Source organism: Hippocampus bargibanti, linkage group LG07 (assembly GCF_051943395.1).
Source record: "Hippocampus bargibanti isolate YZ-2025 linkage group LG07, ASM5194339v1, whole genome shotgun sequence".
Classification (NCBI taxonomy): Eukaryota; Metazoa; Chordata; class Actinopteri; order Syngnathiformes; family Syngnathidae; genus Hippocampus; species Hippocampus bargibanti.
The window spans coordinates 24,551,695-24,567,596 of NC_142740.1; the positions used below are offsets into that span (position 1 = coordinate 24,551,695).

At 39.8% G+C, this 15,902-nt stretch overlaps 2 protein-coding genes across 3 annotated transcripts in view; both read left to right on the forward strand.

Annotated features, from left to right (window-relative positions):
- The window catches only part of tmem38a (transmembrane protein 38A), a 211,604-nt gene that overhangs the window by 98,898 nt on the left and 96,804 nt on the right, over positions 1 to 15,902 (forward strand). The window lies entirely within an intron of this gene.
- On the forward strand, positions 623 to 15,620 carry arrdc2 (arrestin domain containing 2). Of its 2 annotated transcripts, XM_089000111.1 has the most exons (8): positions 623 to 768; positions 1,154 to 1,414; positions 9,119 to 9,336; positions 9,435 to 9,537; positions 11,619 to 11,875; positions 11,977 to 12,139; positions 14,037 to 14,203; positions 14,383 to 15,620. In XM_089000111.1, the coding sequence occupies exons 1-8, from the start codon at positions 669 to 671 to the stop codon at positions 14,434 to 14,436; spliced, it is 1,323 nt and encodes a 440-aa protein (XP_088856237.1). In that variant the 5' UTR covers positions 623 to 668; the 3' UTR covers positions 14,437 to 15,620. The 2 variants fall into 2 exon arrangements, with proteins under 2 accessions (XP_088856237.1, XP_088856238.1); XM_089000112.1 differs by lacking the exons at positions 623 to 768; positions 1,154 to 1,414 and adding an exon at positions 7,194 to 7,575.

Sequence of the window (15,902 nt, forward strand, 5' to 3'; positions counted from 1 at the left end):
TTGTACAGATGACGGCTGAAGAAACCTTCTCATCGAAAGTTAGTCGTTAGTTACAGCCTAATTTTTCGCTCGTTTTTTTCCTCTTAAACGTAAGATAGGGTATAAAATGAGTAGGTGAGCTGGACCAAGTAAGAAAAATGTCTCATTTTCATACCGAATGGGAGGAGAACTTTTTTTTCAAGATAACATTTTGTTTGTATCGTCTGCCAGTTATCAGAGTGAACTCGGGTAATGGCAAAAAAAACATACATAATTATGTTGTGTTGTGCAACATAGAAAATATAACGGGTATATTATTTTGACGGTCATTTCAATACAGTATGTTTGGAATTGGGAGGTGGTTTCAGTAGCATTAGTAATTTTCAGAAATAGAGACTAGCAAAAATGTCGACAAAAATAGTCCTTCAAAATTATGGCATAGCAGCCACTTGAATCAATGATAAACATTCACGTAATAACCAAAACACACAATTGTTAGACTTAAGAAATTGTGTAAAATAACTTTTTTTTTAAAATTTATGTTTCTGTCAACGTCAACGGGTAAAGAAACAAATCATCGATACAAAACTTTGAAATGACGTGTTTGGTGGGCGGACGTGACTCACGTGCGGCCATTGTGATTGGTGGAAAAGTGAAACAGTGTCGTTGGGCGCTCAAGCATTGCAGACATGTTATTTAAAGATTGCTGCCTTACACGTCCGACGGCGTCTCCTCACAGTTTGCTCAAGTTCTCTTCAGTTCTTCGAGAGGATTCCTCATGTCCCGCTGGTGAGTCACGAACATCAACAGCTTGACGTTGCAACGATCCATAAACAAATAGTCTGCATTTGTAAGGCGTGAAGCCATTTCTTAAACCTGATTGGCTGAAATGTGACATCATTTAATCTGCTTGCTGTCACCGTGGTGGAAGTATGAAAGTTCCCATTTGTGTTTGGCAACCAAGTGTGCAATGTATATAAATAACCAAAGCAGAATAGTATGAAGATATTTGCAGTGCATTTGCAATGCTCCGTTCTGTATGGTTGCTTTTTGATTGTCCCTTTACATGGGATGTTTATTTTTATAGTGGGATTCCCCCCGCCCCCCAAAAACAATAGGACAGTATTCAATGTACTAACTGCACCATACCTGTGTTATTTCCCTTGAAACACAGAAATGTCATTAAAATTGAACCCAATTAAGTCCTTCAAATTGGAGCTGGATGGTGAGGGAGATGCTGCCTTCACTGGAGGAGAGGTGGTTTCAGGCCAAGTGGTGTTGGAGCTCTGCAGGGACACGAAAGTGCACTCCATGAAAGTGCAAGGACGAGGTGTAGCTACTGCACACTGGCTGGAGAACCGCGGCATGAACTCCGTCTATAACGACTACACCTCAAGGTTCACTTATTTCAGAAAGAGGCAGCATCTGATCAGAGGTTAGTAATACAAAAGTCATCAGTAGTATCAATTTTATGAAAGAAAATGTCATGTGAACTTGCAAAGATGAGTGGTTTTGGGGGAGCAAAGTCATCCTAGTCAGTCAGAGAGTGTCTAATAAATATGGTCCCCGACCTTTTTTGTTTAATGGTCAGGTTGAGACAAGTACACGTTTAAGGACCAGCAAACTTTTTTTATTGCCGATTTTAAAGCACCAGTAATGAAAACCACAATTTTCAGGTTATTCCACATTTTATTTACGTTTTTTTTCCTTCTAAACAGTTATTGTACTTCACAACAAACATATAATTAAATGAATTAACACTGAGCTACAAAGAATTGGACCAGTGAGGAATAATAAATGTGCCTTATAATGTAAACGTAATAAAACATTTTATTACTCTAATCATTCTAGTTGGCATACAACACAGGAGTATGTGTCTAAATGATAAGAAGGAATTTCCAACCCTAATTTAAGATTTAAAAGCTTTGGCGTATAAAATAACAGTATTATTCTCATGGTGTCATTGTCACGTTTTTGCTGAACTGTTAAATTTCAATGTCAGTAGCTATTTGGGGATTAATCAATGTATTTTGCAATGAGTTGCATACCACTGTAATGTTCTGTTAAAGATCTTCATTTATTGTGCCATATATGATGCAGTTTAACTTGATTGGCCCAGCAATTTTTACTGTAAATAGTGTAAATTTGTTGAAAATGTATATCTATATCCGCAGCATATAGTGACAGACATAACAATTAAATTATCTTCCACTAGGGGGCGGAAAATACCAAATTACAGTGAGACCTCAATTTACGAACTTAATTGGTTCCCAGACAGAGTGTGTAAGGCGAAAAGTGTGTGTCTCAAAAAATCATTTCCCATAGGAAACCATTAAAATGGGAATAATCCGTTCCCGGGTTTCCATAAAATATACTTTTCAACTAAATTAGCCTTAAAACTACACACAATATACCTTATTCTATGTATAATAAATGTGCTATTGTATTGCAATGAAAGAAATACACTGCATTGTATCATAAAGTCACTTTATTTACATTTGTGATGGTCATTTATGGCTTGATGGAATGGCGTTGGAGGTCGAAGGTCAAAGGGAATTGCTGTTTGGAAAGAGAGGCACATTACATGAGGACTGTAATTAAAGAAATAAACTGTGCTGTAAAATAAAGTTTTATTTACCTTTTTGATGGTCGTTGATGGCCTATGGAAGGACAGTCACCTTCCATAAGGACTGTTGGTGCTGTTTGGTTGTGTGCTTCCGCCGAAGATCACTCCGCCAGCCGTGGTGGGTGTGTATTATGAAAATATTGCTTATTATAAGGTTTAATTTTCATAAATTTGACGTTTGTAAGATGAAAAGTTTGTAAGTTGAGGTGTTTGTAAGTTGAGGTCTCACTAAACTGTCAATTTTTGTTGGATGGAGTATATTTTTTTCATTCGAGTGAGGTAATAATAACACATTTAATTAATACATTTAATAATAATACATTTAATCAAAGATAATTCACCAGCACTTTTCAAAGCACCCATGGACACTTTACAATTAAAAGAACAATCAGCACCAGAACAATGAAACCATTAATTAAATGATGAAATGTGCTTTGTTTCAAGAAACGTCGGGAAACACTGTCAGAGAAACTCCAGATTGACAGAAACGCTTTCCACATATGTCAGTGAGCTAATAAATGCAATCTAAGCTATAAATTCATAGAAAATAAACCCGCGCCCACATATTTCTGGAGATACGAAATTGAAATTTAACTTGAAAGTTTGCATCATACCTGGTGAATAAACAGTCGATGCCAGTTAATGTTTCATCAAGTGTTTTCAACACAGTGCAGTTTGGTTTGACCAATCAACTTGGTGAGACTGGACACGTGGCTCGTGATAAATTGCATGTATAACCACCTCCCTCTGACATTGTGAGGCAATCAATCTTTGTCTCTCTCTCAGTACCTGTCTTATTCTGTTTAAAAAAAATCCTGTCTTCTCAGGCAAGGCATACTCATTCATAGGGCAATCGACCATTTACATTTAACTCATTCAGAATCAGAAAGGCTTTTATAGTTGCACAATCGGGAAATTTTGCATTCACTACCATTCCCGAATTTATTTGGGAATTGAAAATATGACGTAGAGCGCCATTCCTGAATGTATTCGGCTACTTCATCGTTGTGCGTAACAAACACCAAAATAAATGATTGCTTATCTGTCCTCAGTCATCATTTGTCTTTTTTATTATCATTTGCAATCTAACTTGACCCAGTTACTTGGGCCAAAATAAATGTTTTTAACACCATTGGCCTTTCTGTTCTAGACCTTATTTGCGGTCTAGCTTGTGTGTGTGTTTTTTTTTTTTTCATGGCGATGTGAGGCTGGTTCATTGGGACATTTTTTTTCACGGATGATAGTTCAGTGTTTATGGTTGAATGTTGACAAGCTACTCAAACCAAGGCATGAGGATTTATTGCAAAGAGGAAGTATGACGGGCTTGATGTGTTTAAAAAAATGCAATTTTAAACACATACCAACATACTTCTAGATGAAACACGGTATTAATTTAATGCCATGTTCTCAGAAAGTCTGATAGTCCGTATCTGTTATATGGCACCGTGATTGGGGTAGTTAAGGAGCTGGTTTTACCGTTAGGTTTCACTCCGCGACTGAAGCTTAATATATACACATTTATGGAGGATGCTTTATAGGTCAAAGTTATTTTCAAAGGCAGCTTGGCCATCGGGCTTTTGTGACAAGCTATGGTGGTCAGCTGATCAGGACCAATGCGGGCAGCTGCCACCAACTTACCAGCAGGTGGCGCCATGACCTCTTTTCTGGCTTGTTTTCACATTTGGACTTTTTTTGTATCGTTTCTCTTCGAGTTGTGAGCTCGACAACATGTCAGCTGATTTTGATCTAGAGGTGAGTTGATATCCCTCTGACTGGTTGCCAATAAATTGCAGGGCACGTGTAGATATACACTGGTCTTATCACCCGCAGACTATTCTGACAGTCATCCATTCAATCAATAATTGAATTTGTTCTTGATTTTGGAAAAGTCCTTCTACTGTGAACAAGCCAATTTCCTGTTTTAGGAAAGGGCTGCTAAGCAACAAGCATTCCCCCTCACATGCACAATTAACTTATTCACTGCCATTCACGAATTTATTCTGGAATTGAGAAGATGACAGAGCGCCATTCCCGAATTTGTTTGGGTTTTGTTTTTTCTTGTTTGGGTGCCGATAAAGCGCTGGCCATCGCCTCTGGCAGTGTTTTTACCCTTTCCACAATGGGGCAGCATTTCCCTTTTTCCATTTTAACGCTTTGTTGCAGCTTCAGCTGTTGTAAAAGCACGATATAAACCAAACCGCAGTAAGTGAACTGCAAAGTAGTGAAGGATCACTGTAGTCTGTAGATCACTGTAGATACTCATCTTTTTACATTGAGACATTTTTTTACTTTGTTATTCCGGGTTGAGTGAACTCTGGTGCGTGTGGCTGCCGCTGCTCACCCGCAGAAAAAATATCCTGTGACTGTAAAGTGTCCTTGAGAGTTTTTAAAGGCGCTTATAAATGAAATGTATTATTATCTGTTTGTATTGTATTTTGTACATCTGCCCTCATTTCAAGCTCATAACTCCGGACCTCTATAATTTAGGAATTAACTCTTTTTCTTCTGATGAAAAAGAGAGTCTAAGGTTTCTTACGCTGCATCGAATGTTTATGTAGTCCTAAAACTCAATATTCTGTGGGTCCTGGAATTCGAGTGACAATGACAAAACCCATGGCACTGTAGTGGACACGTTTTTGCAGTGAATGGCAGTGAATGAGTTAAGAACAAATTAGAGGCAAGCCTTGGATAAAAGGGAGAACATGTCAACTTCACACTGATTTGAATCCCAAACCTCAAAACTGCAAGATGTGTGCGCATGTCCCCTGACCTTTTCCTAACTAGGAAGTTCTAGCGTTTTTTTTAAGGCCACATGGGTTAAAACGCAAACACTGTGCTATCTCTTGTTCGTTTGACACGTTCCATAAATAGACATACTGAAGAGCAAAGGGCAGTCAGTTGTTGTTTGACATAGAACTTTGTAACGCTCCCTCAACTGTTCTCACATTCAAACATCCCTAGCCAAGTTGTGCTCCGCAACTATAAACACTTCGTTCAACAAGACACCAGGCGCCACTATAGAGCTACTTCCTGCTCCAGTGAACAGGGTAAACAACTTTGTTTTTCAAGATTCGGACTACTGGCTTTAAGTTGATCAGGACTGAATTAAAGTGTGGTTGATGCATTTTTTCCTACACGGATTCTGCTCAGGGTGACCCAGTTCTTGCATTTCCCTTGAAAAATGTGCCATAGTAGCAGTAGCATGCACTGTAAAATTCTTCCAGGTGACCTAAACTAAAGCAATATAGGACTCTTTTTTGTAAATCAAAAGCAACACGTTCTGCTTCCCTTTGTTACTGACTTCCATTCTAGTCCATCAAATCCCTGCGATGTAAGACAAGTTCCATCGTACATGCCCTTCCTGCCTTTAAGTCACTAAAACTCTCAGTCATAAACAGGCCTTTGACATAGAAGAAACGGAGCTCACAATGGAAATGTCCTGGTGGAAAAAGCTAATGTATAATTGAAAGAGTGATTGAAATGAGCAGTTTTCCCGAAGAGAGATGCTTCTTGCTTTGTGCATGTTGCTGTTTTGAAAGTGTGTAGTTTCTTGACAGTGTCCAAAGTGACACGAATGAATCGGCGTAAACAGCGTCGGGGCTGCAAGGGTGAACGTATTTTCCTTTTCTGACATGTTCTACATAACACTGAGGCATACTAAGTATAAATCGGTTTTCTTCTAATAACCTGGAACCAGCAGTCGAGATGGTCAAGACCCTGTTTTCCTCGATGTAATATCCACACCCTGTCTGCATGTTTTTAATGTTGCTTTCAAAGCCAACTCGGAAATGTGGGAGTTTGGCAATAACCGCCGCACAATGCCGCAGAGAAAACAAAAGACCTAAGAACGACGCATTCGTTTGACGGTGTTCCCTATGTATTTTATATCAGTTTCGTTCTCATTCCACAACAGTGCTGACGTTTTAGGGGGTTTTGGTAGTCTGTCTGTGCCATGGCATATTTTTAAAGCTTTGCCTTTGTCTCCAAAATGAATACGAGTTTCAAAATTTTCTTTGTATAATACATGTTAAATTTCAGAAATCATAAATCGGGAGATTTTCTTATTCGTGATGCGTGTTAAAATAATGTGAGCGTTACAAAAGTGTAAATAAAACACAAACATGTTTTCATTGTTTATTTATACATTCAGTTAGTATAAACATGTTTGTTTGTTTGTTTACATTTTCTTTTCTTCCACCTTACAAATGAATAGTTGCTTTATGAAGTGAATCTTGTGGTCAAAATTGGGAGTCTCCCGACCAAATCGTGAGATTTAACATGTATGTTATATCAAATAATGAGGAAACATCAATACTGGCACTGTTGATACTTTTTCTATGTTTTCAGTACCTGATGCAAACAACCTCATCTTTTTTTACAGGTTGTCAATTCATTGGTTTAATTTCAGATATTAACACTTATAATTAAATAGAGCCACTGTACAACTGACTGATAAAATTGTGAAACGTCTTTGCGAAGGAGGAGTCCGTGAAGGCATCATCGCCGAGCTTTCAGCCCTCTCCCGAGGCTTACATAATCAATCTTCGTGCCGCCCCGCCCACCCCGTCCTCCTGCAAATAGGCCTTCAACCGAAACTGCAAAACAGTCTCGACTCTAAACTGGCAAACGTCAACATCTTAATATCACTAGCTCCCCCTTAGGCCAAAAGGAAGAACTTAAAGACAAGTCGCAAAAAATGATTTTCGACAAGTTAAAAAAGTTGGACATCGTCTTCGACGCCCCGGACTTGGACTGTCCTCCCGTGTACAGCAGCGGAGACATAGTGTCCGGTCGAGTGGTGCTGGAATTTACCGGGGAGAGTCGCGTGGACTCGCTGAAGCTTCACGCCGAAGGTTTCGCCAAAGTGCAATGGACCGAGTCCCGCTCGGCAGGCTCCAGCACCACCTATACGCAAAACTATAGCGACGAGGTGGAGTACTTGAACCGCAGAGAGGTGCTGCTGCAGGCAGGTCAGTCCTCGGCGAAGGGTGCATCCCTTCTTTGGAGGTGCACTCAATTATTAGTGTATGTGCATCACCACAGGGTGCCAGAGAACCTGCATGCCAAGGAAATGCCTTCCTGTTGCTTATTGGAAGACACTTGCTATTATTTTGTTGAAACTGCATACAGTGTGGTTTGTAATTCACAATTTGGCATCTTTTATCCATCCATCACCCGAGCCTTCTGTTCTCACAACGTATTTCCTCAAAACGGTTCAATATTTAGCGACACTTGTCATCTTAAAAAAGTGTGTACTGACGTTTTAATAAAGAGTTGAAACACACTCCCAATTCAAGTTTCATATTTGTAGAGATGTGGTCATTGTTTACGGGTCCCATAATAAGTAAACTTGTTCAATTAGGATACCATTGTGCCACAGCCACGCTGTCAGTATGAAAACAGCACTTAAAAGGAATAGCACAAGACACTTAAAAAAAATCGAGTCGTTCTTTGTTTTTCTCCTGCCCTCTCAGTCTTCGGGCACGTTTGGTGAAAACAAAGGAAATGCATTGCCAGGGTTTCAGTCTAAAGTTGCGCAATGCTGTTCTTCATTGAACTTGTTTTTTTTTTCGATCAACTTTGAATCAATAATATATTGTGTGAATCAAAATATATTGTGCTTATACTATGAGTAAGAGAAGATATGTGCAGGTGTATCATAACACATTCACCGACTCAGCATTGTACTGGGAGCTCAAATGGGAGCTTGGGACAAAAAAGGGACATAAACACATTAAACAAAAACACGTGTTCGTGGGTCTTCGCAGACAACAACTTGGGGGGTGGGGGTGATCAGTTAAGAAGGGCTTGAGGAAAACATGTTCCCTGTCAGCACAATGCCCCTCAGAGCAATCGAGCTAATGTGACGGTGGCAAAGGGAATTATATTTGAGTGTAGTTTTGTATGATTTTCTACGATGAATGTTGTCGGCATATATCTTTACCTTTCAATGAATTAGTTCATGCTAAACAAGATTAACAAGTTAAAGAAAATCAACTTTTCCGATGCTATTAACTCATTCACTGCCATTTCCGAATTTATTCAGGAATTGAAAATATGACGTGGAGCGCCATTCCCGAATTTGTTCAGGTTTTTTTTTTTCCATGCTTGGTTGCCGATAGCACATTGTTCTAGCTTCAGCTGTTGTTAAAGCATCATATAAAGCAATATGTCTGTATTGCATTGAATTTTGGACAGTCACCTTCATTTCAAGCTCATATATCGCCAGACCCATTTAATTTTGGAATTAACTCTTTTTTTTTTTTTGTCTGATGAAAGAAGAGAGTAAATTTTCTAATGCTGTATTGAATGTTTATGTGGTCATAAAACTCAATATTGTTTGGGTCCTGGAATTCAAGTGACAATGACAAAAACCCTGGCATTGGAGTGGACACATTTTTGCATATGTCTGGCAGTGAATGAGCGAATCAAACGTTTTATATGAAATGAAATGTGATTCCTGGGAGAATAAAGTCAAAATTTTCCGAGCGGTGTCTCCTTTGTCTTCCTTAGATAATGGCGAAGTGACCGTCCTTCCTGCAGGCAGACATGAATTCCCATTCAGCTTCCAGTTACCAGAGGAGACGATGGTCACCTCCTTTGAGGGGAAACATGGCAGCATTCGTTACTGGGTCAAGGTCAAGCTGCATCGCCCCTGGGCCTCCGTCAAGAAAATAAAGAAGGAATTTACCGTCATTGAGCCTATTGACATAAACACACCAGCGCTACTGGTCAGCCTCCTCCACTGCCTTATTCATTTATTTCACTCTGGTCTCGTGAATTTTTCAAGTACATTTACAATCATGTTTTGCTTGTTCTTCATTCTCAGGCACCACAGGCAGGAACGAAGGATAAGATGGCGCGGACGTGGTACAGAAATTTTGGACAAGTTTCTGTTACTGCGAAAATAGACCGTAAAGGATATACCCCAGGTAAGATTATGCAAAATCAACCTTTTCTCACTTTAGGAACCATGTTTGGTAATTTCACTTTAGTGTATGCTGAAAATGGACTTTACACTGTCTGGTACCTTCTAATTGGGAAAGGCAAATCGGGTCGACAATGTACCCCCCGTTGTGTGTGACAATATACAAAACTTTACCATGCAACATGCTATATACACATTTGAGCTTATTGAATTGTTCTTTAAGTTTCATAAGCATTCCCTGGCATTTGTTTTCACTCTTTTGGATGTCAATAAATGCCAGACTATCATATAGCATCACTTTGAGGCGATGAAAACAACACTCGCGTGTCTGAATAAGAGACATTGCACGCTACCATAATTTTGTATTTGTCACCCCAAATAGAAGATTCTGGCAAAAATGGATTAGTATTTATACACTCACTCCAATGTTATAATTCCACCCAAAGAAGATCTGCTATCTTAACTCATTCACTGCAATTTCTGTTTTTTTTTGGGGGGGGAGGATTGAAAATATGACATAGAATTTATTCGGGTTTTGGTTTTTCTTCCTTGGGTGCCGATAAAGTGCTGGGCAGACCTCTGGCAATGTTTTTCCCTTCCACGAGGGGCCAGGATTTCCCTTTTTTTCCATGGTAGCATTTTGTTACAGCATCAGCTGTTGTTAAAGCACTATATAAACCTACATGTATTTATTGCATTGTATTTTAGACAGCCGCCCCCAGTTACAAGTTCATATAACTCCAGAACCATATAACTTGGGAATTAACTCTTTTTTTTTGATGAAAGAAGAGAGTCTAATATTTCTTACGCTGCATTGCATCTTTATGTAGTCCTAAAATTCAATATCCTGTAGGCCCTGGAATTCGAGTGAAAATGACAAAAACCCTGGAACTGGAGTGGACACATTTTTGTTGCACATGTCTGGCAGTGAATGAGTTAATGTTAGCGTATAATACAAAATGTCACTTTAAAGAGACACCTAAGAGTCTATAGAGCATACAAACAACAGTGCTCGTGTGCTCCATAAGTAAATAAAGGACCTTCTTGTCCTCTTCTCAGTGTTTCTTAATGAGGCTACACATGTGCATGTCGCAGAGCTCAGTGCTCCCTGGCATGTTAAGGCACCACGTCGTACTACTTTGAAAGGGTGCAAATCTTTCACTTTGGACTTGCCTCTTGTACTCTATGCATTTTCTAAATTCTTGAAAAAGATGCACAATGATATAGATTCACTTATAAAGTATGCATGCATGTTGGTATATCATGATTATATCATTCATTTATCTGGATTTGGATTGCATTAGCCTTTATTAGTCTCGCAGTGGAGACATTTACATTTCAAAGTAGCAAAGTTATGGAAGGAAATGGAAAGGAAAGAAAGACGTAGAAAAACAATATACAGGAGTTGCTGGGAAGGCAGCCACTGACGTGGCACCATCTTGAATAAAAGAACAAAAAAAAAGAAAATAACAAATAATATCACGACACAAAGACACAGACAGTCATTCAATCTGAAGCACTTTCTGCACACTCTTTGTTGCTTGAACAACATTCGTAACATCGATTCTCTTCCCACCTTCAAGTCCCATCTCAAAACCCACCTATTTAAAATTGCATGGTCTGTGTAGCTCTCTCTTGTTTCTATTTATAATTGTATTTTGTGATTGTATTTTATATATTATAATACCTATGCTTGTCTGTGACTGTAAAGTGTCCTTGAGAGCTTTCAAATGTGCTTAAAATGTAATTTATTATTATTATTATTATTATTATTATTATTATTATTATTATTATTATTATTATTATTATTATTATTGTGAAGCAGTTTTAGATGAAGTGGAAGACATTGTGGTGGAATGTGCATGTCTGCTACAAGCTAAATATTGAAAGCAAACACGAAACTGTAGCCTCTTTTGACGAAAACAGATTGTCTCACATCTCCTGTCCCAAGTACTGTAAATCCGCTTCAATTCCAAGCGACAGTTCCACATATGTATCGGCGATGCTCCTTTTGTTCTCATCGCACGCTCCTCAAGCCATCTGCTGTTAACTCCACCGTAACATCCTCCCCTTTTGTCTCCACAGGCGAGGTCATCCCTGTTTTTGCAGAGTTTGACAATTCTACTTCGCGGTCAATCGTGCCCAAAGCGTACATCACTCAGACTCAGACATTCGTCGCCCGTGGCACCATGAAGCAGAAGCGCGCCGTGGTGGCTACACTGAGCGGCGACGTGGTGGGCGCCAGGTGCAGGGAGACGTGGCACGGCCGTGCGATCAAGATCCCCCCCGTGGGTCCGTCCATCCTGCAGTGTCGCATCATTAAAGTGGAATACATGCTTAAGGTCCGCTCAATTCCTGGATTGTTTACAATTTTTGTTTGCTGTTTTGGATCTGCCCTACTCACCACCCTACCCGGAAATAATTGCCTTCTTGTTACCAATAGGTGTGTGTCGATGTCCCGGGAACCTCCAAACTGTTTCTTGAGCTGCCATTGGTCATCGGCACCATTCCACTTCATCCTTTTGGAAGTAGGACTTCAAGCATCAGCAGCCAGTACAGCGTCAATCTTGAGTGGCTTCGTCTGGCCATCCCAGAGCAGCCTGAGCGTAAGTAACATTCATTGTATTGTCCAAGCACCCAAAAGCCTTGATTTTCTTCAAAAGATGACCCTGCGGCTTATGCGCAGGTGTGCCTTATATGTAAAGTCATGTTGAGCCACAACAGGTCTTGCAACCACTCAATTTCCTCCTGTAGAAGTACAGTGAGACCTCAACTTACGAACTTAATTGGTTCCCAGACAGAGTGTGTAAGGCGAAAAGTGTATATCTAAAAAAAAAAAAATCCCATAGGAAACCATTAAAATGGGAATAATCCGTTCCCGGGTTTCCATAAAATATACTTTTCAACTAAATAAGCCTTAAAACTACACACAACATACCTTATTCTATGTATAATAAATGTGCTATTGTATTGTAATGAAAGAAATACACTGCATTGTATCATAAAGTCACTTTATTTACATTTGTGATGGTCATTGATGGCTTGATGGATGGATGGCGTTGGAGGTCGAAGGTCAAAGGGAATTGCTGTTTGGAAAGAGAGGCGCATTACATGAGGACTGTAATTAAAGAAATAAACTGTGCTGTAAAATAAAGTTTTATTTACCTTTTTGATGGTCGTTGATGGCTTATGGAAGGAGAGTCACCTTCCATAAGGACTGTTGGTAACTTAACCTCTGATGCTGTTCGGTCGTGCGCTTCCGCCGAAGATCACTCCGCCAGCCGTGGTGGGTGTGTATTATGAAAATAGTGCTTATTATAAGGTTTAATTTTCAGAAATTTGACGTTTGTAAGACAAAAAGTTTGTAAGATAAGGTGTTTGTAAGTTGAGGTCTTACTGTACTGCGTAACCCCAGCCTCTACTGTAGCACTTTATAATGTGGTGTGACTTATATTTGGAAAACGTTTGTCACTCATTAAAAGTGCGCCTTATAATCCGGTGCGCCTGATACATCGGAAATACGGTACTCAACATGGACATTTGAATGCATTTTTAAATGTTTACGAGGTATTACTCAAGTTTTGTATCATATTTTTGGTGCCTAAATTGCTTAGCATTTCACAAATAAGCGATATTGCTAAACCAAACTCACTGAACTCATTCATTGCCAGACATTTGTTTTTTTCCATTCAAATAAATGAATAACATTTGTTTTGAGCAGCGGTCAACATAATTCAAGACAACCAAAGCATAATGTTCAAACTTAATTATGTCTTTGCATTAAAAAGAAGGAGAACTATGGTGAGATGAGAACCACCCCCATTCTCATAACTGTTAACTCATTCACTGCCAAACCATGTGTCCGCTCCAGTGCCAGAGTTTTTGTCATAGTCACTCAAATTCCAGGACCCGTAAAATATTGTGTATTAGGACTACATAATCATTCAACACAGCGTTAGAAACCTTAGACTCTCTTCTTTCATCAGAAAAAAAAGAGTTAATTCCTAAATTATATAAGGCTGGTGTTATATGAGCTTGAAATGAGAGTGGCTGTCCAAAATACAATGCAATACATACATATTCCTGGATAAAGCGGTTTCACAACAGCTGAAGCTGGAACAAAGCGCTAAAATGGGAAAAAGAGAAATGCTGCCCCCTTGTGAAGGGGGAAAATCATTGCCAGAAGCCATGGCCAGCGCTTTATTGACACCCAAGCGTGAAAAAACAATGGGAATGGAGCTCAATTCCCGAATAATTTGGCAGTGAATGAGTTAAGTGATTGAAAAAGACCTCTGATTAAATAATCAAATAAAGTTTTCAAGTGTAATCAGTGCGTGGGCATTAAATTGGATGCTTTTTAAATGTGAATTTGGCACAAGGCCGAAAAGCATATTTTTCAGACGAGATTGAATCCATCGTGAGGAGTCAGCAATTTCACGTTTGGACCCGTTCTACTCTGTTATGAGTCAGAAAAGCAAAGTAATTGTGTTTGTTCTCCTGTAGCTCCTCCAGAGTACAGCTCTGTAGTGGCGGATGGGGAGGCAGAGCAGTGCGGCAACAACAACGCTGCGGCCTCGCAGCCGGCCGAAGATCTGAGTGGGATCCTCGAGCGGCCCCTGATGGCATTTGTACAGGAGTTTCGCTTCCGACCGCCACCTGTGTACAGTGAGGTGAGAAAAAAAAAAACGAAAAAACGGCCGCCATTGTTAGCATTTATAGCGTGTGATGGATTATGTTATGAATGAAATTTGGATTGTTTTTTTTACCCGCAAAGTCAATGGTGTGAATGGGATTAATTTTCACATCGGGACAAAAAAACCATTCAATTCCTTGTTTTTTATTTCTCCAGGTTGACCCCAACCCCCAACCTTTCCACATGAGGCCTCGCTGCATGACGTGCTGAACTGCAAGACACTTGACTAAGTGCGCAGCGATGTAGATTAATCCGGCGAATCGGGGAGATTTATCCGATTCCTCCTCTTTGAAAAGTGGCACCTGGATGTACCAGTGTCACCGAGAGACTGCGGTGAACCCCGCGGGTGAAAGTTGGCGCCGTCGCCACCATTGGGGGGCTTGGAGACGGACGGAGGAGCAAGCCCCTGCTTTGTTTCCAGTCTTTATGTGAACTCCTTGCGGTTCTGCTAAGATGGAAGCAGTTAGCTCCATGTCAGTGATTAAAAAACAACAACTTTTCTGCTCTCTTTTTTTTTTAAATCCTGACAATGTGAGCTACAAACACTTCCCAAACAAAGATTCCTTCACCTGAAATTGAGATTTAAAGAATATGGGTTGTGTAAAAGGGTGAGGTCAGGTGTTAAGTGCCTTGTTGTCACTTGACATGTTTACGATCATGTTGTCATGTTGGAACGGTGTAAACACGAGTGCAATTATTGTTCAGTTTCGTACGTCCCTTTTTGTCCTGGCTTCAAAATGGAAGCCAAAAGACGCAAGTGCCTGTGACAATTTCTACTGTTAATTAAGCACATATTGCAAATGAACGTTGTATTGATAGTTGGTGCCAGAGGGAAACGTGTTTTATGCATGCAGTAAAAAAAAATATGTACACGTGCCTTAAGCATCCGTTATGAAAGAGGAAGTTAGAAAATAAACATATTGCACAACTTGGAAGCATCTGATTGTTAGTGGATGGATTTGTGCGAAAATGGATTTTGTGTTTATTAAAGTGCAACGAGGCTCACTGATAAGGTTCCCCAAGCTGCTCATGAAAAGAAGATGCAGACCTCTGAACTGTGTATCTTGGAAGCTTTTGATGGGAGCCAGATGCCTCGTTGGTCTGAGCCGCTTTAGGAAGCTCAACCAGAACACACTTAGGACAAGCTTTAAAATGGAGATGCCTCTGGAGTGTACGGACAAGAACATTCCACACACAAAAAAATAACTCTGGGATGATGACTTTTGTTCATAAAAATGTTAATGAAAGCAAAAAAAAAGTATTCAGGCTCAACTGTATTGTCCTCCATGAAAAATGCAATGAATTTATTTTTATACCAGAAAAATATACATATACGTATCACCAAAGTTTCCAAATTGTGTTCCTTATTTTCAATAAATACTAGATTAACACGGTTCACTTGTGTGCCTCTTTTTTCATGTTACCCGTTTGCGAAATGGTACATGGTGTTCTGCAACAAAGTCAGTCAAAAATATATTCTTGCCAGAGGCGCCGCTCGCTGGAAACAGGCCACACCCAGCGGCTCCAAACAACAATTACAGGTTGAAGTCGGCCCGCTGACAGGTCTTATTGCGCACTTCTCTGGCCCAAAAATTCCACTTGCAATTTTCTGGGCTCAGAGCTGCTAAAGACTCATCGTCACGCAGAGTGAAATGTGGATTTAATTTCCTCTTGGA

What these genes read in the sequence shown, in the direction of transcription:
- arrdc2 (XM_089000111.1), top strand. Translation starts at nt 669, where the DNA reads ATGTTATTTAAAGATTGCTGCCTTACACGTCCGACGGCGTCTCCTCAC. An exon ending in GGATTCCTCATGTCCCGCTG is followed by an intron (nt 769 to 1,153) that starts GTGAGTCACGAA and finishes CTTGAAACACAG; the next exon opens with AAATGTCATTAAAATTGAAC. An exon ending in AAGTGGAATACATGCTTAAG is followed by an intron (nt 11,876 to 11,976) that starts GTCCGCTCAATT and finishes TGTTACCAATAG; the next exon opens with GTGTGTGTCGATGTCCCGGG.